At 40.7% G+C, this 24,827-nt stretch overlaps 1 protein-coding gene across 1 annotated transcript in view; it reads right to left on the reverse strand.

Annotated features, from left to right (window-relative positions):
- The window catches only part of itgb5 (integrin, beta 5), a 43,653-nt gene that overhangs the window by 12,826 nt on the left and 6,000 nt on the right, over nucleotides 1-24,827 (reverse strand). The window contains exons 7-11 of the mRNA XM_085248675.1: nucleotides 24,621-24,716; nucleotides 24,430-24,519; nucleotides 22,793-22,927; nucleotides 15,506-15,680; nucleotides 13,774-14,028 (exon numbers count right to left, since the gene is read on the reverse strand). Coding sequence (XP_085104801.1) covers nucleotides 13,774-14,028; nucleotides 15,506-15,680; nucleotides 22,793-22,927; nucleotides 24,430-24,519; nucleotides 24,621-24,716 — 751 coding nt within the window. The remainder of the gene's footprint in view (nucleotides 1-13,773; nucleotides 14,029-15,505; nucleotides 15,681-22,792; nucleotides 22,928-24,429; nucleotides 24,520-24,620; nucleotides 24,717-24,827) is intronic.

The following is a 24,827-nucleotide window of genomic DNA, read 5'->3' on the forward strand; positions in this document are numbered from 1 at the left end:
TTTTTGAACAGCTGGACATTATTTCTAGATCTGTGAGCTGGAATTACTCAATACTCTGACACTTTGAACATTTGGCTGAAAATGAAAGCCTTCAAATGATGCCCTAAGCTCTGAAGATGAAACCAAACAGTTTATGACAGCAGCAGCAACATCAAGCAGCAATTAGCTGTCCCATTAAGTGGAAAGCATCAGCTTTACATCGAGCCAAGATTCTTTTTCTAGTCTGGAGGTCAACAAACTGAACTCAGTAACCCTCGGCAGGAATGCAGTGAATGTGTGATATGGTGTGGCAGCCTACAGCAGGAGTGGAGGAAGACTGAAACACTCCCTCTGGTTCCCACTGCAGAGAGAGAAACAGTCACTTCCTGCAGCGGTGGCCAAAGAGGAGCCTGTGTCCCAGAGGCTGTGATGTTTGGAAGGAAAACGAAGCCGGCAACCTCCAACGTCTCCAGTTGCAGTCTGAATCTATATTGTGGTCTTGTGCAAAGGCTTCACCAAATATCGGAAATGTTTGTGGTAGAAAGCTATTTTGCCTTGAAAAAGAAAAGTGGAGGTAAAAAGTGTCCTTCTGGAGAGGCTCCATTTCCTGTGGGATATCCTGCAGTACATAATTGGCATAGTTGAGTTCAAATGTTCTAAATAAAGTTGATACAAAAATATGAATTAAAGTAAAGATAGAACCAAAAAATCCACAGTGTGAAACATCTTTTCAAAGCATGTTATCCATTCATGTGCTATAAATCTGCACAGTACAGGATGTCAAAAAAATAGCCTCCTCTGGCACTATTTCTTGATTTTAAATACAGACGTAGACACTTCCTTTTTATTAAACAACAAAAACAGAAGAAGCAAGCTGCTAAAGAGGATATGTACCAGTGAAGCGCTTATTGTTGTGAGATGAGATACTGTCCAAAAAAGACGAACACAGAAAGCCAAAGGAGACAAAAGCTAGTAAGAAGTCTTTGTAAAAACAAAACTCATTCATATCCCAGCAACATCTCCACCAGGTAAAGCTGCCACAACCAGTCAACGGAGGGTAATTTGGGCCCAGTTCCCAGTGTCGGCATGCACTCCGCTCACCGCTGAGTTCAGCGCAGTGTTTTAGGATACTGCAGGGGACAGCGCAGAAGAGTTTTAAAAACTGCATGCTGGAGAGAGGAGAAGGTTAATGTTTGACATACCTATTCGTCATTTTTGGAAAAAAAATGGTGACCCACACACGTCCTTTCCTTCAAAAACATCAGTCAAATTCCAGCATTAGGTTTTCCCCATCTTCCCAAATGACCTTCAAATCACCCACGAGCCCACACTTAGATCTGATGGGTGATGATGAGTACTGCCACGAGCAGGTAGTGCCAGTCATTTTTCTTTAATTTCTCCAATCATGACTCAGCCACTCATTCTTAGGTGGAAACCCTGGCAGCGATTCACGGCTGCTCCGCACAGAACTTCCAGTGCTCCTCACTCAGGATCCCCAAAGCTGGATACCAGAATAGTACTGTCCCCAAAGATTCATCCACCTACACTATATCTAGTCGTTACCACGCAGGATCCTACCCCTTTATCCCCAACAGCACCTGATAGGTGACTGTCCAAAAAACACCTGATCCTGCTGGGAGGTGTCAGACCTTGAAGGACTGCTCTGCTAGTTATCTGCCAGTATACTGGCATTGGTATTTTTAATGGCCGATCATTGAAAAATAAAAAATAAAAAGTAAAGAAGACCCTAAAGAAACACCCTTCAAACATGTGTTGATATTGTATAGTTTGCAGACTGGACGCCACTCGAAAACAACAAAACACACATAAAATAAACTGGATATGTAGGATTTTGAATGACCAAATATCAGTCTGGGTGTAGTCCTGTCTTCCACGTTTGATCTAAAGTATTATTTATTCTAAAACCAGAGGACCCACAAAAGTAGTTCTGGGTCAATTCTTTTCGGCTTACAGTGAATACAAAGTACTAAAAGAAATACAATCTATGCATAACAACATTTAAGTTGATAACTATCTTACATGATGCCTGTGGTGGCACTTCTTTTGTTTGACATCATTTGAAGAAGCAAATGACAGAGTGCTCTGTACACTCATTTCAGAGACGAGACAAATCCATCACAGCAAGGCAGCACCTCCCTGACCCTGGGAAGGAACCTCAAAATATGAGTGTACCACTTTAAATGAGTGCTCTGACAGGAGAACAATATCTCTGTAAACCATTCATCTTAATGACACAGTAGGCTGTAGGATAAGATTACTGTTTAGTCACAGGCTCAGACTGGCCTCGGAATGTGTCTTATTTTAAACAGAAGCTGCTCGTGTTGTGAGTTCAAGGTTTCAATGTGCTGAAAGGAATATTCCCAAGGGTTCTTTGACTGTACTCTAAAACGGGCTTACAAGAACACACGGTTATTGTTTAGAGGATGGGCCTGGTAGACGTTTCTCCCCATTTATGGTTCATTGAAACCAAGCCACATCAATTACACGTCAGCAAATGTCGCCCTGCCAGACACAAAATGGCAGTAGTGATGATTTCATGACAGTAACAAAAACTGTAAAGTATCACCAGCAGACAAATCCTCTAAGAGGGTCCTGCGAAACATCTGGAGTGACTGCAGGGAGTCGGTGAGCAGCAAAAGTGCCGACGAGGCTTCAGTTTGTGTCCCCAGTGAGTAGAAATGAAAACATGTTATCACTTATCACTGCTGTCACGGTTTAAACACCCTCAGTGACATTTTTAATCCTCTGTCATGGCTAGGATCTGGGAGACACACTGTTCTCACAAGATAAGAGGAAAAGATCAAACACACCAAGTTACTTCTGTCTATATGTGGAAATTTGGAGCAGGAGGAATGAAATACTTCCAGAGACCAACAAATATTAAAGGCTGAAACTGTCAGTGGGTTCCATGAATTTAAGTCATATGCAGTGACATGAAAGAACTGTTAAACTCAAGAGTACTTGATGATTTATAAGCCTAAACAGTGACAACCTCAGCCTTGTGCAGTGTGACTGCAGCAGCAAAACACAAGAGCAGGTGGGATATGACGTTATTTTTGTGCCACTATTCTGAGCACACGTAAAAAGAATTTACAGGTGAAACTGTTGTATTCTGAGGAGAAATTTATTTTGAGCGAAGAAAAGCTAAATTTGAGTGAACAAAATTAATTTCTGCGTGCAAAATATGTATTTCAGTGTTTGCTATTATCCATACACACACACACACACACACACACACACACACACACACACACACACACACACACACACTAGCAGCCCCTCTCACTCAGTTTTTGCGCTTGCCCGCAATGTGTTGCTCGCGCTCTCAACATTTGTGCCCGTGCGCGTTCTACTCTTTCTGTACACCGTTATATTTGTGCCACAAAACCAGCCAAACACAGACTTGGATGCAAAAAAACCATCTGATTGGCTGTTTTGGTCTTCAATCAGCTCGAAATGACGAAATGCAATATCCCAGAATCCATTTCGTTCAAAACTCAAACGAGGCAGTGGCGGAGGAACATAGAGTGGCGGAGTTTGAAATATTACTCTTTATGGGTCACAAAATAAACTTTTAAGATATTTTCATACGAGAATGGTGCTGTGTTAACTTCAAATATCTGCTCGATTTATCAAGACATCACATATTTGCAAAAGTGCTCTAACGTTTTCGGAGATGCCTGTTACCCACCAGCTGGTCACTCGGGTTAAACATAATATATAAGGCTGAACTGACGACAAAAAAAAAAAAAATAAGACAAAAATAAAAAAATAAAAAAATAAAAAAATCTGCCGGCTACACCACCAGGTAATACAGGAAAAACCATAAAGCCTTTGAACTAAAATAAATGCTGTTGTCACAGTGATGTACACTGTCTTGTTGTTCTTGACGAAATGGATTCTGGGATATTGCATTTCGTCATTTCGAGCTGATTGAAGACCAAAACAGCCAATCAGATTTTTCTTTTTGCATCCAAGTCTGTGATTGGCTGGTTTTGTGGCACAAACATAACGGTGTACAGAAAGAGTAGAACGCGCACGGGCAGAAATGTTGAGAGCGCGAGCAACACATTGCGAGCAAGCGCAAATGCAAAAACTGAGCGAGATGGGCTGCTACTGTGTGTGGATAATAGCAAACACTGAAATACATTTTTTGCACGCAGCAATGAATTTTGTTCACTCAAATTTAGCTTTTCTTCGCTCAAAATACATTTCTCCTCAAAATGCAACACTTGCACCTGCAATTTTTTTTTTAAGTCCGCTCAAATTTTTTTTTACGTGCGCTCAGAATAGTGGCACAAAAATAACGCCATAGTGGGAGACATGAAACTATCCTGAGAGAACAGGCGTCTTCCCGTGGCAGACCAACGCACAGACCGACCAACTGACAGTCTGACTATCCATCCCTGTTTTTCCCCTTGTCTCTCTCTGCTCTCTTCAATATCACCTCACCTCCAACTGGTTGTGACTGCCTGGGTTTTTCCTTCACACTTTCACTAAGTGCTTCCTCACAAGGGATTGTGCAATTCTTTCTAAAATTATAGGGTGAGTGTTATTCAGAACTGTTGCTGTATAAATAAAATTGAATTGAATTCAAGGAACACTTGGTGTGCATACGGAATAAGGATACAAGTACTGCACTTTATCTGGGCAGCATGTCTGCTGCTGGCTTGTCACAATCACTGTGACAATATACAGTACAGCACACTCCAGGCAGTCACTCGGCCTACAGCACTACTACTCACACCAGAGACTGGTATCAACACTTCCATCCATCTCCTAGAAACACAACAGAATAAGCACACGTCAAACTTTAAGTCAGCAAAATGAGCTTTACAGGTGTCACAGGCCACACTACTGTCAGAGCACAGTTATTCTCTCTCAGATTCAACCATCTGATACATCTTTACTTCAGTATGGGATCCATTTTCTAGTCAATATGCCTTCTATTTAAAAGGCAGTTTAAACAATGTTGCTAGCGTATCTTTGTGTGAGTGTTTGAGTGAGCGGGTCAAACAGCTAAAATATGTATGCTATTAACCCTTTAAGACCTACCATAGAACCAAGTCCGCCAGAGCTTAGATTATATTTTTACATGCTGTGGAGCCATTTTTGGGAGCATTTCAAGTTGCTATACATCAATACAACCATTATAGCCCAAACTTTAATAATATGTCTGCATTAGGTGCATAGTAATTACATAAATTGCAAAAAAGTGTAATAAACTACAAAAAATTGAAAATCGTTTTTGTTTTTTTAACATATATTTCTAGTTAGAGAAATTTAAGAGGCTTATCCCTCAAAACTGTAAATACAAAAAAGTTGCAGAAACTAGTTTCCCACCACAGGAAATTTATTTTAAGTGTCTTCATAGTTTTATTTTTGAAATATACCAATTTTTATATACTGCAGGAAAAACGAAAATAAATATTATAGTGCAAATTTGCAAAATAACAGCATATGCATCACAATAAACTATTTCCAGCAGTGGAATATGAGTCCTAAGCATCCCAGAAACGACACAGAAAGTCATGAAATCAAACATAACTTTTAAAAACACAAGTATAAGCTCATGAGGTACGATGGTAAAAAAAACTACATTTCCGCAAAATGACATCACTTCCGGTTTCGGGCAGGTCATGCGGTCATGTGATAGTTCACTGATGGAGTAGGAAGTGTTACAAACAGCTGATTGGATCGGCGAAGCGTGTTTCTGGAATATCATGTTTTTGTTGCTGCAAGTGATTTTTATGCAGTTTTTGCAAAGCTATATGTGGAAGGAAACTGTGACCTAGGACAAGCTGATGGCATAAGATGTAAGTACAACTCCTCCAGTTTCATATGCAAAAAAAATTATTGCGCTAGCTTACATGGTTGCAGAGCTACCGGGATTTAAAAATAGTTACGCAAAACAGAGCGTGCCCGCTCCGATCGGCTGTAAAGGGTTAAAATGTGCAGGCCAAGACAAGCTCTCTCATGTATGCTGAGCTAAGCAAAGTTCATCAACAGGAATAAACAGAGTATTTGGTCTCTATGAGATGTGGGGGAGTAAAAACCTTAGGAGACCAAACTTCCTCTTTCGTGAGGCTGTTTTAAGAGTTCCAGTAAAAGAAGAATAAAGGTAACGTAAGACATGCAGCCTGTTGCAGAGCTCGCTAAAACTATCAGAGCATGCAGCAATTACAGATAGCTGGGATTATTATGTGAATAACAGCACACAGATGACAACAATCATTATCAACCATGAAAACAGTCTTTACTTTTCTTCTCCTCAGACTGCAAGTCATAGAATGACTCTGCATCGATCAACATTACTCACACTAAGACACAACATAGACACGGAAAGAAAAAGACAGACCGGCTTCTTCTTTTTCTTATTATCAGTCACGTATATGTGGCTCCAGTGTAGGAAGATCATGAGAAAAGGTATACACATCTCTCATCACACACACCTAAAAAATGTGATGCTTTTAAACAGTGAATAAAATACTACATGAACTTTAAAAGTTGGGCCGTTATGCATGAGAAAATGCATTATTTAAAAAACAAAAACAAACCAAAAAAACCCCATTAGCACATTTTAAATTTGATGGTAGCAACATGTCATGTTTGCCACTGTGCAGCATTTAAAAACAACAGCACCCAGGCTCTTCAAAAACTATTTCAAGATTTGAATTCAGCTGATCTTTGCACGGTAGAACTTTAAGCTGGATTTGAAGATAACACAGTAAGTGGTGTGAGTCAGTGCACTGACTTCCATGACAGAATCACGGCTGATTTCACGTATAGTGCCGTATGAGGTTCCGGAGCTCAGGGGAGATTGAGCTCTGTCCTCTCTCCAAAATCTCTGAATCTTGATATCTCATGTACTGTTGGTGATGAGATATTCAGAGTTGTATTTTTATATTGAGGAACATTATTTTGAAATTGTTCCACAACTCGTGAATGTATTTTTTGTAGAATCATTGCATTCTGTTTTTATTTACTTTCACTTGGCATACTCTAGCACTGCCTCCAGCCCTGGAGGTCCTCCTGTCATTCATTTGTCGTGTGTGAGAATACATATCAGCAACAGATCACCTTCTAATCAGCATCAGAAGGCTCCAGTTACTGGAATCTGCCGGACACAAATCTGAATTCAGAAGCTGCTCTGTGGTTATTTTCTCCTCCGCCCAGCACTGTGTGGATGGCACAGCATGCACCCAGCAACAACCAAGCTGATTTCTTGTATTCATCCCACACTCAGCTGTTTAGCTTAAGGATATTAACCCAGGGGCTGAAGCAGTGACCTCTAACTGACAAACCACCCAAGAGGCTGAGCTAGCTTTACCCCTGCCAGACTTCAGAGTGAGCCCCAAACACAGCTGGAAAATCTTCCTCCGTGTTTGTGTGTTATTTTCCCACATGATCACTCAAAATGAAAAATAACACAGATCCAGTGCTGTCATACGTAAGAAAATTTTTGCTAGTGACTTTTACTCTGGTTTTATCTGGGTTTTTTTTGGACTAGTATTTAACACGTGAAGAGCATATAAATCTGAAAACTGCACTTCAATAAAAGCTTTTTTTTTACCTTTTAGTTAATAACCTTTTAGTTATTGCACACAGATCATTTTGGATATCAACACTTGGTTAAAGGACTTAATCTATAAGTCCATCCTGTAGCTGTGTTCTTCCAGCTACAGCCACAGAGTGTGTGATCCTGTGCATCTGTGTTATAGTAGTTCAGAGCAGAAATCTGAGGTCTTCGTCTGCAGCGGTCAAGTTCAGTCAAGTCTCAAAGAAGAGGGAGGAGTCGTCCGGTGTTTGTTTTACCTCAGAGTGTGAGAAATGAGAGCAGGTTCCCAGGTGCAGGGTATGTAGCTTTGATCAGTCAGACACAGAACAGTTCACAGAGAATTAACTCAAATGTTGGCATAAATTCAGCGCATGATAAAAATGTTGCTCCTAGTCAATAGTCGAATGGATACTAGCATTTCGCTAACACTCAAACTGACATCAAAGTGTCAGAAATATGTACAGTAGCATTACTTTTAATCATTTCTTTGTAGCCATGAGACTGGTGTTGCTTGTGACCCTTTAACTGGTGGTATGGCTGCTGGCCCAGCTTTAATGAACACCAGGCACACTAATTGCAGCATGTTCAAGTACTGACACATAAAACATTAATGAGAAACACAGCCACTGAATTAAACTGTCTTTGCAGGACAGATATTAGTCATCCTACTGTTATTTTTTTTTCTTCCACGTCCACATTTGCATTCTTATACTCTGCTATAGCTACAGACTAAAACTCTGATTACATGTCCAAAATAATCCTGATTTATCTGGTGGCAGAACTTCAGTTCATCTTTTGTCTGAAACAAAGTGTTTCAATTAGAATCAGCATACTTTATTAATCTCTAAGGAAATTATGTGGGTTACAGTTGCTACAGTATAAATAACAGTAACAGACTAAACTATTTAGCAACACAACATGTTACAAATTTAAGAAATTTAAGAAATAGCACAATTCACTTGTGTCCCTTTAATACCACTGTCACTGCCTATTCAGAAATCAGTTCGTTCTATGCCTTTCACAATAAAAAGGCATATGCACTGCTGTTGAAATGATGTTGAAAATATGCAAAAGGAATTACGAATTGGACTCTAAATAAAATCTTACAAAATAAAAGATAAAAAAGGGAGAAACATATCTAATATATGGCAGAAATTAAATACATGACTGAATGTATCGGTTTTTCCATTTTAGTAACAAATATAAGTTAATTATCCATGAAAAAACTTATTTAAAAGCCTTCATCATCCATTACATTATGAAGAAACAATATGATGAATGAATACAATGTACTACATATAACATTTATATTATGTTGGTTGCGTTGTTAAAGTCTCACTAAACTTGTTTTTAAGTATTTAGCATATTTAATTCTAGTGTTCCTTTTCTCTATTCTGTATTTAAGCAGAAACACGTGCACAAACAGAGCGAGTGAGAGAGAACAGAACATTTTCTAATACAAAGCTCAGGTCATCAACTTCACCATTAGCTCAGTTACATTAAAGTAAAAGCACCAACCTCTCTGCAAATTGGAAAAGTCCATCTTTCCCCAGTGATTGTGCTCATTTTTTCCCTTTTCTTTGGCAGTTGGAGACTGACTGCAAGTCGTTGCCCAGAGGCTGAGCATGAAACACCCTCAACAACACTTTGATCACAGGGTGATGGCTCAGGTTATCTGATGGCAAGCTACTGCTCTCAAAACAATAGCTGTCAGACTCAGACCGACTGTAATCACTCTCAGACAGATTGATGGAATTTTGCAAATAACTGCCATCTAATTTATGAATGATGACAGATGGCCAACACGTTACAGTCGATCTAAATGATTAGAGAAAATCCAAAATAAATTAATGTGCGTCCAGTTCTTGTGTTTGTCAGGCATTAACGACGTGTGCTGTACAATCTGTACAAAAAAACAGTTCAAAGAAATCATTAAAAGACCAAAATTACCGTGATATCCACGCCCATGATGAGTACACAAACTTCTGATCACAACTGTAGCTGACAGAAGATAAGTCCAATAGTTCGTTTTAGAGCCACAGCTGCATGCTTCTGCTCCACAGATGGTGTTTGAGACAAGCTACTGGTTTTGATGAGCTACTCTGATCCATCACTGATCAGAGGAAAAATATATCATAACAGGATCTGAGGATTTTATCTTTGACACAGCTGACCTGGGACAAGGCTTTTCTTATTACAACAACATGTAATTAGTATCAAATATTTTTGGCCACTGTGCATATTTTAGCAAGGTGTTCCAGGACTGTTAGAGCCGTTTCAACATGTATTTTCTGCAGCTGGGACAACATCAATCACACTTGCAGTCCTATTGTGTCAAACTGGTCTGTTTTCAGCGCAGCACAAAGAAAAGTCAATCTCTTGCTTTTAACCAAACAGCTCTGTGACAAAACAAATAGACCAATTAAGGCTGAAGAGAACTGTTTTCTATATTCAAGCACAGTTCCAGTAATGCTCTGCACGAGAGTGAATAAACACACATGTTTCCGTTTACTCCATAAGGAGACACAGTCCTCCGAGTGAATACACATGGTGTGTATGCACGCTTTTATTTATGAGGTAAAAGATGGCCTGTCCAAGTCTGGAAAAAAGACCCACGCTATTTCTGGCTCCTGCAGCCTGCTGAGTGCTGAGATCATTATTTAGAACCAGCTGCAGAGTCGGCAGAGGAGATGTGGGTCAGAGGGGCAGGAGGACGACCAAGTCTTCATGAATCCCTGTTACCTTGGAACAGAGGCGGAGCAGCACAGGCGCTCTAAGACGTATAATGATGTCACTGTTCCAGTGGTTTTGACTGCCTCGTGCCACCACAGCACATACACGCCCACACAACACACAATTACAGCTCAACCAAACAGCCGGTCTGCCCAGCAGGTGTGAACTCCAGCTGGATGTACAGTGCAGCCCGATTCTGTGTCCTCACGTTCAGCTGTGAGAGGATTAGCAGCAGCTTTCCAAGAGTGACCAAACCACTGGTATTAACTGAAAACTTTGTTTCACTGGAAAAAAATGGTGGTTAAAAACAGTCCAGAGCATGATTACCATTGATTGTGTCGACACTGGGTCACCAGGCCATATTTCCTATTACATTCCTAAACAAATCGTTAACAATGTTTTATCATTTCCTGGAGTAAACGTGTTCAGATTTAAACTTGGCTCATCTCAAAATCTCACACATGTCCAGCACTACTGCAGTTTTGCTTTTGCAGAGGATGTAATCCAGCTTGACACATTTCTTCTTTAACGAACTGGATTATTTTGTATAAAGATCAAGGAAACATACTGACAGTACAAAGTAACACGGAAGTGCTGACTGCAGGTCTCTGGAGAATCAGCCATCATAATACTAAAGTGGAAGCAGCTCTGTGGGTGTGACTCTTACCCAGGGACGTTTCACTGTCGAGCATGTCTGAGTGAGAGAGAGCTGCCACTTTAACCTGCTGACGAAGCCACTTGACGTGATGTTAGTGGCTTCATCAGCATGGCTGCAATGACAGCAACATTAACACACTTGTCTGGTCAATATTTCAATCCCAACATTCACATGCTGACATAGCCCAACAGCACAACTGTAAAATCAATAATAAGTGATAAAAACTTTACAGCAATATAGTGAATAAGACGCCACAAACACAATCTGGTTGCCTTTGACTGAAGTTAAATACTGATGGTAACCAAGAACACAGGCTGACTATAAGGTAGACCGGTCGGGATTATAGCCTCCACACTGCAGAGCAGCAATAATCTAATAAACATCACAAGTTATATCAACTGAAATCAAACCTCTATCACCACATTCTTCAAACTACATGTCAGATTAACTCGCTGATAGCTCCAGCTCTCTCAAATGTGGATCTAATATGCAAATTTTCTTGCAGCCTCACATGCAGGAATAACTGTTCCAAATAAATATTTTTTTAATCTTGTACCGGGTCTCACTGAAGCCATTCAACTAATCTTCTCCGAAACAAACCGTTTCAGCTCCCTTCACCCTTCACTGGAGCCAGATTTCTTCTGAATGGCTGTCCCTTACAAACAAAGTTTGTACAGCAAGTGGATGGGTCTTCTGTGCTCACGACCAGAGCTGTGTGTCTAAGAAGACCTTGAAGACCTTCCACTTGTCAGTGACATCACACAGAGGCAAAACGTTCTGAAATTGAGTATTTAAAGCAGTCTGAAGCCTGAGCTTTAGACTCACAGAGATTACTTTTAAATAAACTGACTTCATTATTCAAAATGGTCAAAAACTTTGATATGAGCATCCACAGAAAAAATGAGCTATCAGCCTGATTTTCCCAGGTGTCAGACTGAGCAGCTCACTCTCTGTGATGAATCTCAGTGAAACAAGAGCTGAGGGGCTCAAAGCACCCCTTAGCAGTATTCCAGTGGTCACCTAATGGTGTTATATTAACATTGTTATTATTATTGTAATTCTTGTGTCTTACACAAGGTCCACAATAATTAACTGACACATTTAGAGGAGTGCAAGGAGCAAAGCATGGAGGAGGTGTCCTGTTTAGAATCATTAGGACCTCATTACAGTTTAACACAGGGAGAAAGGCAGGAGAGAGGAGGAGAGGGACAGAAGGTAGTGGACTGTTAACATTTAATGACTGCTTATGGACGATCAGTACAAACAAACAGCCATTATGCATCTGTGTATTGAGCGTGTCCAGCCTCGCCACTGACTGAACGAAAGACTTCTGTTTCTACTGACTGTAGACAAATAGAGGCAGGCATTGTGTAACAGGATCGCGCCAAAGCCGGCCCCACTGGCACAAAGCGCTCTCTGTGGTTTCACAGGAACAGCCGTTGGCTTGGGGATGAGCCAGTGGGTCTCCTTCAGCCAGGAGGTCTCACATCAGAACTCAAAGTCTTGGACCGAGTGTTTTGGGAACACAACGGCAGATACACCCTGAGCCAAACCTGGATTTTCATACCAAGTCTTGGTTCTCTCTGGGCATCAGATTACAGCTGGGACAGTCAATGAGAGGACAAGAGATCTTTCTTATATAGTCTGAATACTTAGCTAAGATTTGATTGCAACTAAATGATGTCACAGTGCATTGGTTTCTGGATACCACATTTAACTCTTTACCCCTTGGACACCTACCAGAGGACCACTGGTCCTCTTTTCTAAACTCAGATGTTTCTGTCATATTTCAGGCCTGCGGCCAGAATAAGCATCAGATGTTAGTGAGGGTGATCTCTGTCTACACAGTTTAATAGGGCTTGGAAAAAGCCTGGAACTTATTCTATTTAATGATGTATACAGAGGTTTCAAAACTTCCTATTATGGCTACAGGTGAGATGATCACCAAATGGGAGCAAGAGTAATTTTTCTGGGGTCAAAAGTAACTATATCTGGACAAAAGCATGGTTACCAAATTATCAGCTAAGGATAGCAAGGCTGGTTAGTAGGCTGTAGTCATTAACTGTTAGGTAGGTAGATATAGAAAATTCACATGGCCATCGTAACATCACCAATATCCCCCTTTTTGAATGGTTTGTACCACAAAGTGGTCACCCCAGATAATTACATTAAAAATGCTCCAAAAGGCACCAACACTGGAAATCAATGAGAGGTCCAGGTTCACTCACGTCAATAATGGTGGCCCAAGTTGGGCATTTTAACAAAGTAGTCTACGGTAGTTGACTTGGTTTCCTTTATGTGGCTACTACAGGAACTGCTGTTTTGTTGCACGCATTGGTTTCCTTTTTCCACACCAACAGAAAACATGTACTGAATCTTTTCAACAGACATGCCCCCAGAGGCAGACGGCAAAGAAAACAGGAGATGAACATTAGACCCATTACTTTTGCAGCTGCTCCTTTGATCTAGTTTGGTGAGTAAAGAGAGCAGCTCTGCAGGTGACTGTTTGAGTTTACCCAGAAAAGCTGGGTTGGTTTCAATGCAGTCAGGACAAGGTCAAATCACCAAGACACACCCAGAGCAGGCATGGGACGTGACTCACTATTGTTAATGTGGATTACCCAACCCACAACAAGCATCTCAGATCTAAAGAGTCTTGATGTGTTCCTGTTCAGTGCCCTCTGAGGTGTGGTCTCTCGCCAGCTTTAGCTCAAACTACTCCTTCATGACAAGTACAGAAACTCCACAGAATCACATACAAGAATTACCCTAACATCACCCTGCAAGCACGATCCTCGAAGGAATATGTCGGAGGTCTTCCTACCTGAGCAGAGGATGCCTTTGTGTCGAGCACAGGAGAAGTCGTCGCACTCGCAGAAGCTGCCGTAGATCTTTCCGAACTCCGATTCATAGCACAGGCACTGGTTGCAGCTGCACTCGCCTCGTCCACTGCAGATCTGTTTGCCCTCGGATTCCCGGCAGGCGCTGAGAAACATGTTGCTTGTCTCACCCTCCTGGCATTCACAGCGGGCACCCAGGTAGCCGGGCTCACATTGGCAAGTCCCACAGTTATAAGTACCTGCAAGGAAAAGGTTTCTTTAACTTCACTTTTCCTTCATTTCTGTTACACACACACAGTTACAGTCATGACTGCTCATATTAAACATAGTCAGATTCAAATAATGAGGTCAGCATATGTACAACCAAAAGCTAAGACGGCTCCACACACTGAGACTCCGAGTTCTTTTCTACTCTTGCTCTGTATAAGGTCAGTGAGAGCAGAAGTTTTTAATGGTGTACCCCATGGTCATCTCAGGCACACGGCTTTGGCTGTGAGAGCAGAAGCGCCACCGACCTGCTGTTGAAATGCACTGTGTGCGAGGAGCTACTGCTAATCAGAGAAAGGTTAAAATTAAAGGAAAGTTTAAAAGCTAAAACAGCTTGTTTCAGAAAAAGAATGAACAGAACAAGATATCTTAGGTATTACTTATATTAGTGAATGCAAAGCTACTAAAAATATGGAGCTGGAAATGAGCTTAAAGGGTCTACTTTTAAGTTATACTGAGGAATTATTTTGTCACATTTGAATGTTCGCTTAGATTTCCATTGATGTTCTTTGTTAGCTTACAGGCATTAGCATAAAGCAAACAATATATCAGAAACAACCAATTGGTCCCTGTGTTTTAACACCTGACATGCCTGACATCTGGGACCATCTTTACTGGTGTAACTGTCATAACAATAACCAGTTACTCCCAAACATGCTAATGACAACTCACAATGTGTATAAACCAGGCTAGCCAAATCTGGTTTGGCCAAGCTAGCCACTGTAACTGTGTTCTCCAAAATCCTCAACTCACCTTCAGTTGCAAAGATTTGAGACTTCAGGAAGAATTGCTGCATCTAATGGGGACCGTAATAATTGTTTTTAAAATTAATAACAAGCTTTTCAAAAAACTGCTTCATTCTCTGGATTTTCATAGCCCAGTTTGATTGGCTAATGACAGAAGTTAGCACATTCAAATAAACTTTATTTGCCTCATGCTTGTGATTGAAATGTTGAACATTTCTCACCTTCTCACCTATTTTTTGTGTTGTTCTGCAGATTATACGGGTTGGAGCAGGCAGTTCTGTAAGATGTATGCCAGATTAAGTTTGAGAGCCATTTGGATGAATGGCTTTAACCTCCTAACAGTGTTTCAGAAAGCAGCGCAGCAGTGGTTTCTCTGCATTTCGTGTTTTTTAATCTAACTAAAGAAAAGGCAGGACTGAATGTAAAAAGGGGTCATGTCATTTTGGACTGATTCCCACATGTTCCTTCAAGCTTTAGTTTCCTGCAGCACGAATATGTTGGCCTGTACACTTTAGTTTACAATAAACAACACTATCAGTCAAATTTCCAAGTGGAGTAAGGGGAAGAAAAGATGAGCAGTTATTCTTCTTGGAAGTTCGGGAAAAAAAACAAAAAAAACATGAAAACTCTTACATGATCATAAATGAAGATTATAAATGAAGATTTAAAAGTAGTAAATAAATATGAATTGTTAAAGTTATACCTATGGAGCTGCAGATGACGCTATTGTTTTGTGCATTCCGGCTGCAGCCGCAGTCACACTCGTAATCCACGGCCACTTCCAGGCGGTCTTTAAAGCCCACCGGCTTGATTGTGAATCTGCGGTCAGTCCCACGGGGAGGACAGCTCCTCGCCTCCACACTGACGTTGAACGAGACCTTAAAAAACAGAGTGATGTTCTCAGAAAGGAAAGATACCAATACTGACAAACTGACCTCCTGTTCACTCGCTGGAAGTTCATGTCAGGTTCAAATGGTCAAATGTGCTTTTTTTAAAAAGTAGCAGCCTCATGAGGCCTTATTTATCTCTGATATCTCTGCTCAGCTTTTGTTTCCTTACTCCCAAATGACCTGATCCCACCCTGCATCAAACACAGTGAGTTGCCAGCCAGCCAGCACATGACCCCGTGGTGTCACATTTACATCAGTGGGCTTGTTTCACTCCAGAGACTAATTTACATAGCTCAGTTGCAGAGAAACTGGGACAGGAGATCTACACCCATTTGATTGCTCTGAGGAAGGAAGTTATGACAAGAGAAACCAAACCCCAGGCATGCCTTTATCATCAAACATAAGTCTGTTTTTCTGGCACTCTCCTGACAGTCGGCTCAGTGTAAAGTTCAATTTTCTCTGCGATTAAAATTGTCCTGTTGACAAGAGTTTTTTTGGACTTAAATGATCCAGAGACTGTACAAGTGTATGACAGAGTCTCATAAAGAGAAGCACAAAGTGGACAGTGATACGTGTTCCAGTGGTTTGGCTCTGTCCTTGAGTTCTGTGGAGCAGAAATAAAAACAAAAGTTATGAAGTTAAACAGCCAGAGGAGCTTGCAAAGAAAAGAGTCTGGACTTCTTTAAGTTACTTGAAGACGTTTCACCTCTCATCCGAGAAGCTTCTTCAGTTCTAAGGTCAAATGGTGGAGAGTCCCAGATATAAACCTACGTCTTCAAGTAACTTAAAGAAGTCCAGACGCTTTTCTTTGCAAGCTCCTTTGACTACGATGACCTGGATAACTGAGAACCTTCACAGACTTAAACAGCCAGAGTTCAACAGTAATTGGCAGGTGTTCACATCCATATCTGATAAACACACCCTGCTGACTTTTACACTGATAGGCTAAGAGATTAGTGAGTCTGAAGTGCACGCAGCTGGCAAAGAGAGAAGAGGGTTGGAAATTCTTAACTATTTTGTTTTTAAGATGAAAACTGACCAGAGGGGATGCAACATTTTCTGCTTCAAAGCTCTAACTAGAAGCACCTGAAAATTTGATGTCTCGCACAAAGAGAAATGCACCAATCCTTTGCTCTGTCAGGCATGGGGGGAGCAAAGCGGTTGGGAGACTTAGGGAGGCATTCAAGGCATGCTACACCAGCAAGTGCTGTTTGCTTGCAGCAGCTTTGAGCAAACTGTGGTCAAGTGAGATGATGTCACGCTTGATGTTGCCTCGAAAGAATGATTCCTCTTCCTCAAAAGGGACAAATCTGTATCATGATATTAGTATCATGACTCAATAAGTTGGATCATCTCATCCTGAGACCTATCCTGTTGCATATGTGCTAGAGAAACTGAGACATGATGGTGGTGGTTGTTGGTGTTGTTTTGGTGTGAAGGGATGAGGCTTGGGGGGGGTACAACCATCTTTAGCAACCACAAATCAAGCAGTCCAGGGCTATGTAAACTTGCAATCAATGTAAAGTTTCTCATCTCGTCTGTATAATAAGCTACAAGCTAATCTTTGGGTTAGCATCTTGCCCAAGGCCTAAAGCTTTAAACATCAACAAATTCCAAATGGATGTGATGAAAAAACAAAACAGACTCTTCATAGAGTTGTTATGAAGGCATAAACCATTTACAGAGGCAACCAATGTATGTGATAACCATACAGTTTTGGTTTTGTTTTGTTTTTTAAATGTACACTTTTTATTATTATTTAGTATTATGTTGCGTTTTAGCGAGCAAATAATTAGTGTAGAAAGAAACAAGTGAAAACAGCTCTTCATATTAGAGGCAGCAAACTAGATTCTGTCCAGAGTTGGCAAACGTTAGTTTTGGTAGTATCATGATGTTGAACGAAAAAGGATGACATTAGTGACATCTGCTACAGATAGCTACATAGCCAGTTCTGTGTGTTCCTTCACTTGTTTATGATGCTTGATAAAAAAGACGATATGACGCAGTACCATTGGGGAATGCACCAGAGGAACGCTTGTCACATTAGTCCAGCATACAGGAAGAGAATACATCACATGTTGCCCAAAAAGCCCCTCTACTCTAACATTAACAAGTTAATGAGGAACACAATTAAATTTACTGTAAATGTGAGTCGCGAGGAGGCCAGTTCACCCAGTCATGTGGCTTGTTAGGAGAACTATGAAGCTGAAACGGAAATGGGCAAAAATGTGAGAGGAAGTCGTAGTAGGGCACTTTAGGAGAGATGGGTGCAGAAAGACCGAGCTCACTGAGAAAACTATGTAGTTGATCGTTTAATCCAATTCAAGGAGAGATGCAGGGAGTCAGAATGGGGAAGTGACAAAATTGTATCCAACAGTTTCACCAAGAATTTCTTCCTGGCAGAAAAACACAGCAGCGTTGCTGTGGATAGCTCTGTTTTGATGATGGAATTCTTATGACTGCCTGAATTCAGTTAAGTGGGATAAAAACAGTGGTTATGGTCAAACAAAACCACACATAACCAGGTTCAAATGCTTCTGCCTCATTTGGAAAACCCGTGGTATGTTAGCACAGACTTTCATTCATATGCATGAGCCCTTTCAGTCCTGCAGTTGTGTGAATGAAACAGTGAAAACCATGCTCCTTTAACTATACTCCAGCTAGCATTTCTCCTGCTGCCAGCTTCGCTCTTTCATGCTGTGCAGTTTCACAGGCCTCCTCATGCCTACTTTTGTGCAAAGTCATTGAGATGCGACGACAAGCTCCGTCACAGACTCACAGGGTCCCAGTGACTGACACCTGGGCACTGCAATGGCCCATTCCCTCAGTAAAGACTGGGAAACGTAGCCCCAAGCAGAATAAGCTGCTACCCTTCATCTCCTTTCACTGCAAAGGACAAAAGACATGAGCAAGCCCCATCACCCAAGAGCTCCCTTACATTCACTGTTTTGAGTTTTTTTTTTCCCTGACACAATGACCCTAAACTGCTCATTCCCATCCCAAAACTTTCCCAGGAAAATAAAGTGGCCAAGAGAAGAGCACAGGGGGTTTTCAGAGAAGCATTCTACCCTGCTGAAGTCTCGCTGTGTGACGCATGTATCAAACTACCCCTCGCTAACATTTTCAAAAGATTCAGATCTCAATTGAGGCCTGTACAGAATACAAAGTGACTGCCACGAAGAGCCCAGTGCAAAACTCAAAACAATTAAGATGTACTGTAACCACCTGTCACCTGAAAAGACCCCCCAACTGCTAAAGGCAAGGCTGTGAAAAACACATAAGTAACACAAAATGTTAAAGTGTAAGTCCATTAAAATTACTCTGTATGTTGTCACCAAACATACAAAAAAAACTCACCTTGGTTAACTCAGAATAAAAGATGGATGTAAATACTATAATGTCACAAACTGGTTCGTGGACTAACACAATGAAGTATTGAGGTTGGCATAACCAGATAGCTAAGTTTCAGCTAACCCAGAAGGACTGCTCAACAACAACAACAACAATCTTTATTTATAGAGCACATTTAAAAACCAGCGGTATACCAAAGTGCTTAACATAAGAGACAACCTCTCATAGACTATAAAGGTTAAACATACACCAGCTAAAAAAATGCAAAAAATATAGCAATAAATTACTGGAATTTCAAGCCAGGCCTGCTCATGTCTTTTGTCCTTTGCAGTGAAAGGAGATGAAGGGTAGCAGCTTGAAGTGGATCTGACATTGTACTCTGATACTTGGTGAATAAACTCCTGTGCGACGTGAGAACGTAATCAAACTGTTTAACTGAGGGAAAGTATGATTTTTAGGACCCTTGAGCCTAACATTAGCAAGCTTAATGTAAACTTATAACCAGCTGTTATTGTTTAGCTGGTTCTTGTCAGCTGTCCAGAAACCAACAGTTGCATGTTTAATCTGCAGGTAATCATGACATTGTTGGGAATATATGAGCATGTCTGAGGGCACTGAGCGCTCGAGTATAAAAGCTCTATATAAAAACCTTCCCTGCCACTGTATTTAAATATATATAATAATATAAATATATAGGGAAACTGTTTGCAGTTTCCACAAACCAGTGCTCAAAGGCATTGATTTATGAGTATGCATGAGTTTGTTGGAAGATTTAATTACACTCTATTCTTTGTATATTTATCAATATAATATCTTCTTTTTATATTAAATAGTCTTAAAATTGCTGAAAGTCTTAACTTTAAGATGAGTTAAGACTGAAAATAAAACTTCTCAATCTTAACAAACTTTTCAGTCTAGTACCTGCTACAGGGCATGCTGCAGCAGGTACTACTAGCAGGTAGGAAGAAAATCCAGAAAGTCCAGTTTGAGTAAGGGACTGGTGAGCTGGGTTTTTGTTTCAGTACTACTGTTGGTCTGAACACAGGATAGAGACGGGGATGAACCATAATGTGTTTCCCACAGCTATATCCACTGTGAACTGAATCCAGTCTCAATTCCAACTCACAGGAAGTCACCCCAAGAGGGTCCCACTGTGCGTTTTCTTGTTTGCTTAGGTGTTGACAGGAATTATTAATATCACTTTGGCCAGAATAGAATACGTTTGCCATAACTTGGCATTGCTGTGTACTCAGATTTATTATTATTTCAGCAAGTAACCGTCAACAATCACCTGATATCACTAACTGAACTGCAGTGCACCTGCTGAAGTTTAAACTAAAGGCAGAGGCCGTAGGTGTTAAGACGTCTGCAGTGGAACCTGAGAAGGAACTACCAGGTAGGACGCAAAGAGTGAGCAGATGCTGCCTCTGGCTGAACGCATTCAGGCAGGAACTCAGTGCAAGTATGACCCATCAAGTATTAAATATGATGATTTTAGGGTGACTGGGTCCTCTATTTTGAAAAGAATTCGATTTTTTAATTGACAAAAAACATAAAAATACAATACTGGCACTTGAAACCTTAACATAACATCCACTATTTTGTTTCAGGCTGAGTACCAAAAACCATTAAGAACCAAAACATGCACACGATCCTAGACAGCCTCCTAGATACTATACCACACACTGGAAATGATATACTTCAACAAACAAACAAACAAACAAATTTGCCAGCAGTGACCTTTTCCAATACATGAACCAAAATGAATGTTTTCCATTCCATCAGAGCTGCATGTTGCTGCACATAATTCGATCCCTGGCAGAAGCAGTCAGGGACTTTTTTTAGGTTGTGTTTAACTTTGTGAACTGTGTCACATTAAGCTGAAGTGTGCTGAAAACAAGTATACTTTCGTAGATGGCATTTTTAATGTAGTTGTTTGCGGTTTGTCGATTTTATTTTGGAAAATCTTAAATTGGGCTATGACCTACTTTCAACAAAAATAACAGTACTCAGTCATTTTAAGTGGCTCGGGACAGTTAACTACATGCTGTAGCTCAGGAGCGAGAGCAGGTCATCTACTGATCTGGTGGTTCAATCCCTGGCTCCACCTAGTCTGCATGCCAAATATCCTTGCATCCATTGGAGTATGAGAGTGTGTGAATGGGTTAGTTAGAAAGCACTTTGAAAAAAGAAAAGAAAAGCATAGAAGATAGTGCTTGTGTGAATGTGGCGTGCTGTATAAGAATCAGTCCATTTACCTGTCCATGCAGATAAATACCAGTCAAAACTGAACAAAACAAAAAAAATAAGAAATATAAAGTTTATTAACTTTGACCCTAAAATATGTTTTGCAAGCTTTTTCCCCTCTTGAACCTCCATCTTTGCCGTTGCTGAACTCTCCCATTGATTTCAGTTCAGGACTGACTGATGTGTCTCTCTCTATAATACTCTGACACCAGCAACTTTAAATACTTCGAAAATCATTATTTTTTGTGCAATGTCTTACATTCTCAAACACTGTTTCCATCCATCCTGCCTTTTGCTACAAGCTCCACAGATTAGGAATCACGTTTGTGCACAAATATGGACATTCTTGCAGTTTTTTCATGTGGACGATATTAACCTCCCAAGACCCGAACTCTTTCATGGCATGCATTTTTAATTTCTCTTTGCTATTTGGTCTGACTGGGACCAGATGAATGTAAAAATTATCTTTTTACCTGATTTTGCTCTACAAGGGTCTGATATCTACATATGAGGACATTTGTTTAAAATTTCAATAGAACAGTGGCAGTATAATGTCCTCGTAAGAGATATCAGGCCCTTGTAGAGCAAAATTTTGTATTGTAGTCTAGACAACCCAAAATGTGATGTCCATATATGCTGACGCCAGGTCCTAGGAGGTTAAAGTTCATTTGCCATATGATATGCACAATCAATGTCAATAACATCGCTGTTTAAACTCTCCTCCTCCCTACTTTTGTCATTTGCTTTCAAGTAATTTTGGTGCTGTAAACATCACTTTCCCAGCTGAGATAGTAATCGGCACTTCCCGACTGAACTTCCAGAATAAAACAAAAATGAAAACAGGATGTGAGTCGTGAGTTTGTGCCTGTGCCTAGACTGAAAGATATAGATTAGGTGTGCCATGATATGTACACCCAATCATGTGACCGCAACTTCTAGATGTTTACGCCCAACAGCAGCAGAGATGCTTTAAAAACCAAACAAACAAACAAACAAACAAAAAACAAATTCAGATAGAGCAAAAGCAGCTCAGAGATCTAAATCAAAACCTTCATTTGTTTGACAATCCGCTATATTCAGAGCACCACTCAGTATGTACACTGATCTAAAGACCTGGCTGAATTGTGAAGGGCCGACACAACAGCAAGCAAGTGGTGAAACACTTATCTGCAACTTCACCTTCAAAATAAGACTAAGGGCTTTGCAGTTTTTTTGGTTCCCATAGATGGAAAAAATAAAAAGACTTGAAATGTCTGAATGATTTGCGTTATTGTTGTAACTGTGCAGCTCTGCCCAAGTAACATCTACACATTGGGAAATCTTCAAAAACAGGCATCCAATGGAGAAAAAGCAATCGCTTCTCTCTTTAAACTCTTAAAATCACAGACTGAATTTCATAATCCAAGAGAATAAAAGCGTGTGAGCGAGCACTCAGACATTTTCTGGGCCAGCAGGACACATGAAACATTTATAACATGAGGTAAGCGTGGAGAAGAACTCACAGTGTCTCCTATCTTCAGGTCAGCACACTTCCTGAGGCCTGGCAGTGGGTTTCCATCCTGACAGGTGGCAGTGAAGGAAAGGCTGAGGTCCTCTGGGTGGTCCCACACTGACAGTTCTACTTTAGAACGGATGTTCTAAGGAGAACACAGCCAGGAGAGTTCAGTCATATGTGGTAATAAACCCAGGGTTTAAAACAGAAACGTTTAAGGTCAAGTAAAATACGCCATCAACAGCAGGACTTTTTGCACTTTTAACAGTAGTTGAGCATCTAAGTGGAAAACCGAGTGAAACAGGAGGAGAGCATTTCTCTGGTTAGACACTGTTTTATAGCCAATCTCACCACAACCTCAAGTGCTGTGCATGGATGCAGGTGGCTTGTGTGGGGACAAGAAATACCACAGCTGCCTGCTCAGTTTGCAGTTGTTCATTCAGCGCTGCAATGCAAAAGTGCCAGGAACAAATCAGGAGAGTTCTTTGGTGCACATGGATAAGCATGACTTCATTCGACCCTTCGCTTTCTCTCTTTCTCGCACACTTGCACTTTCATCACCCTTAACACAATCACAGCATGAAGCAGCTTTGTCCCTCAGTCAGACCTGAGGAGGAACCTCACGGTGCTTGGAAAAGCCCGTCCATCGATCAAACCTCAGAGGTGGATATAACGTGGCAGCTGGAATGTTAACAGGCCCCGAGTTAAAAGCGCTTCATTCAGCATTGCTTCTACACACTGAGCATGTCAAGTGTGCATTTGACACAACTTTCTGCCACTAAAGGAACTACAACTTTCTGCAATTTAGGTTGGTTTCACTCGTCTGCCTCAGAGGTCGCTGCTTACTCGACACTTGATGTAGATCTAAGGCTGACTAACTTTCATTAGAGGAGAGGGGAGACTGAACTGTCACGTAATTCACAAAAAATAATTCAAAGACTAGAGGAAAGTATTAAACATATAAGCAGAGATGGGCAGCAAAGGATCATCCAACTACTTTTTTCAAGTAACGAGTAAAGTAAGGGATTACTATTGCAAAAAAAGTAATTGGATTACTGTTACTTTTCCGAAACACACTGCGTTACTAAACCGTGATTTTGTTCGTGAGAGTGTCTAATGACAATGACGCAAGTGCGTGTGATGTCCATGGTAACAGATGTGTGCAGATCAACAATGGATAAGATGGAGTGGGGGAGAGAGTACGACCATGCAGCGTTTAAAGCATGGAAGTACCATAAATCCCGGAATACAGAGCACACCTGATTAAAAGCCGCATGCTCTAATTTTAGAAAGAAAATCAATTTTGTACTTGTACAGGCCGCACCGGATTTTAAGCCGTATGCGTTTCACTTGTAATATGAGATATTTACACAGAAACATTACACGTGAGGATTTTTAACGTTTAATTTAATCCGTAAGGTAACATAAACATGGTAACATAAACGTTATGGTAACATACAAAAATACATACTGCAAAAGCTTTTTCCCCCTCGAACAGCGCCTGTAACACGGCTACCTTTAAGTATACGTACGTATCGGTAACACACAAATTACGTTGCTTATGGTTTTTTTACGGTATGGTTTATGGTTTCTCACTCCCACCAGCGGGAAAGCAGATGCTCAGCTGCACAGATTTGCATTACTCACATTGTAGGCTGCGATAATCAGCTGGATGACATTCTTGGAATCCTGATCAAGGATTTCTACTGTGGTCCCTGGGATGAGTGCAGTAAAATTCTTTGGGGAAAAAAAAACAGGAGGCACCACTGATGGTTTAAGATTTTAAATACTGTTAGAATGTGTGATCTTTAGCTTGTATAGACAAACATTCAGAGTACCTTGTAGATCACGTACAGCCTTTTTGTCACAGCAAAGTTGAGGAAGATGTTGTTTTCTGCCAGTTTCTCCCCGAGAAGCGCCAGAGAAGGATAGTCCTGGAATAAGAGAGAAGGATTTGGAGTGTGCAAGGCAACTCTATATGTACAGAGTATAGTTCACCATGAAACAGCATCAAAAAGTCTTAAGGGGTCAATAAACCAGAGCTA

Source organism: Mchenga conophoros, linkage group LG16 (genome assembly GCF_057382185.1).
Source record: "Mchenga conophoros isolate Kocher_MC1m ecotype Shallow Benthic linkage group LG16, M_conophoros_male_GT1.1, whole genome shotgun sequence".
Classification (NCBI taxonomy): Eukaryota; Metazoa; Chordata; class Actinopteri; order Cichliformes; family Cichlidae; genus Mchenga; species Mchenga conophoros.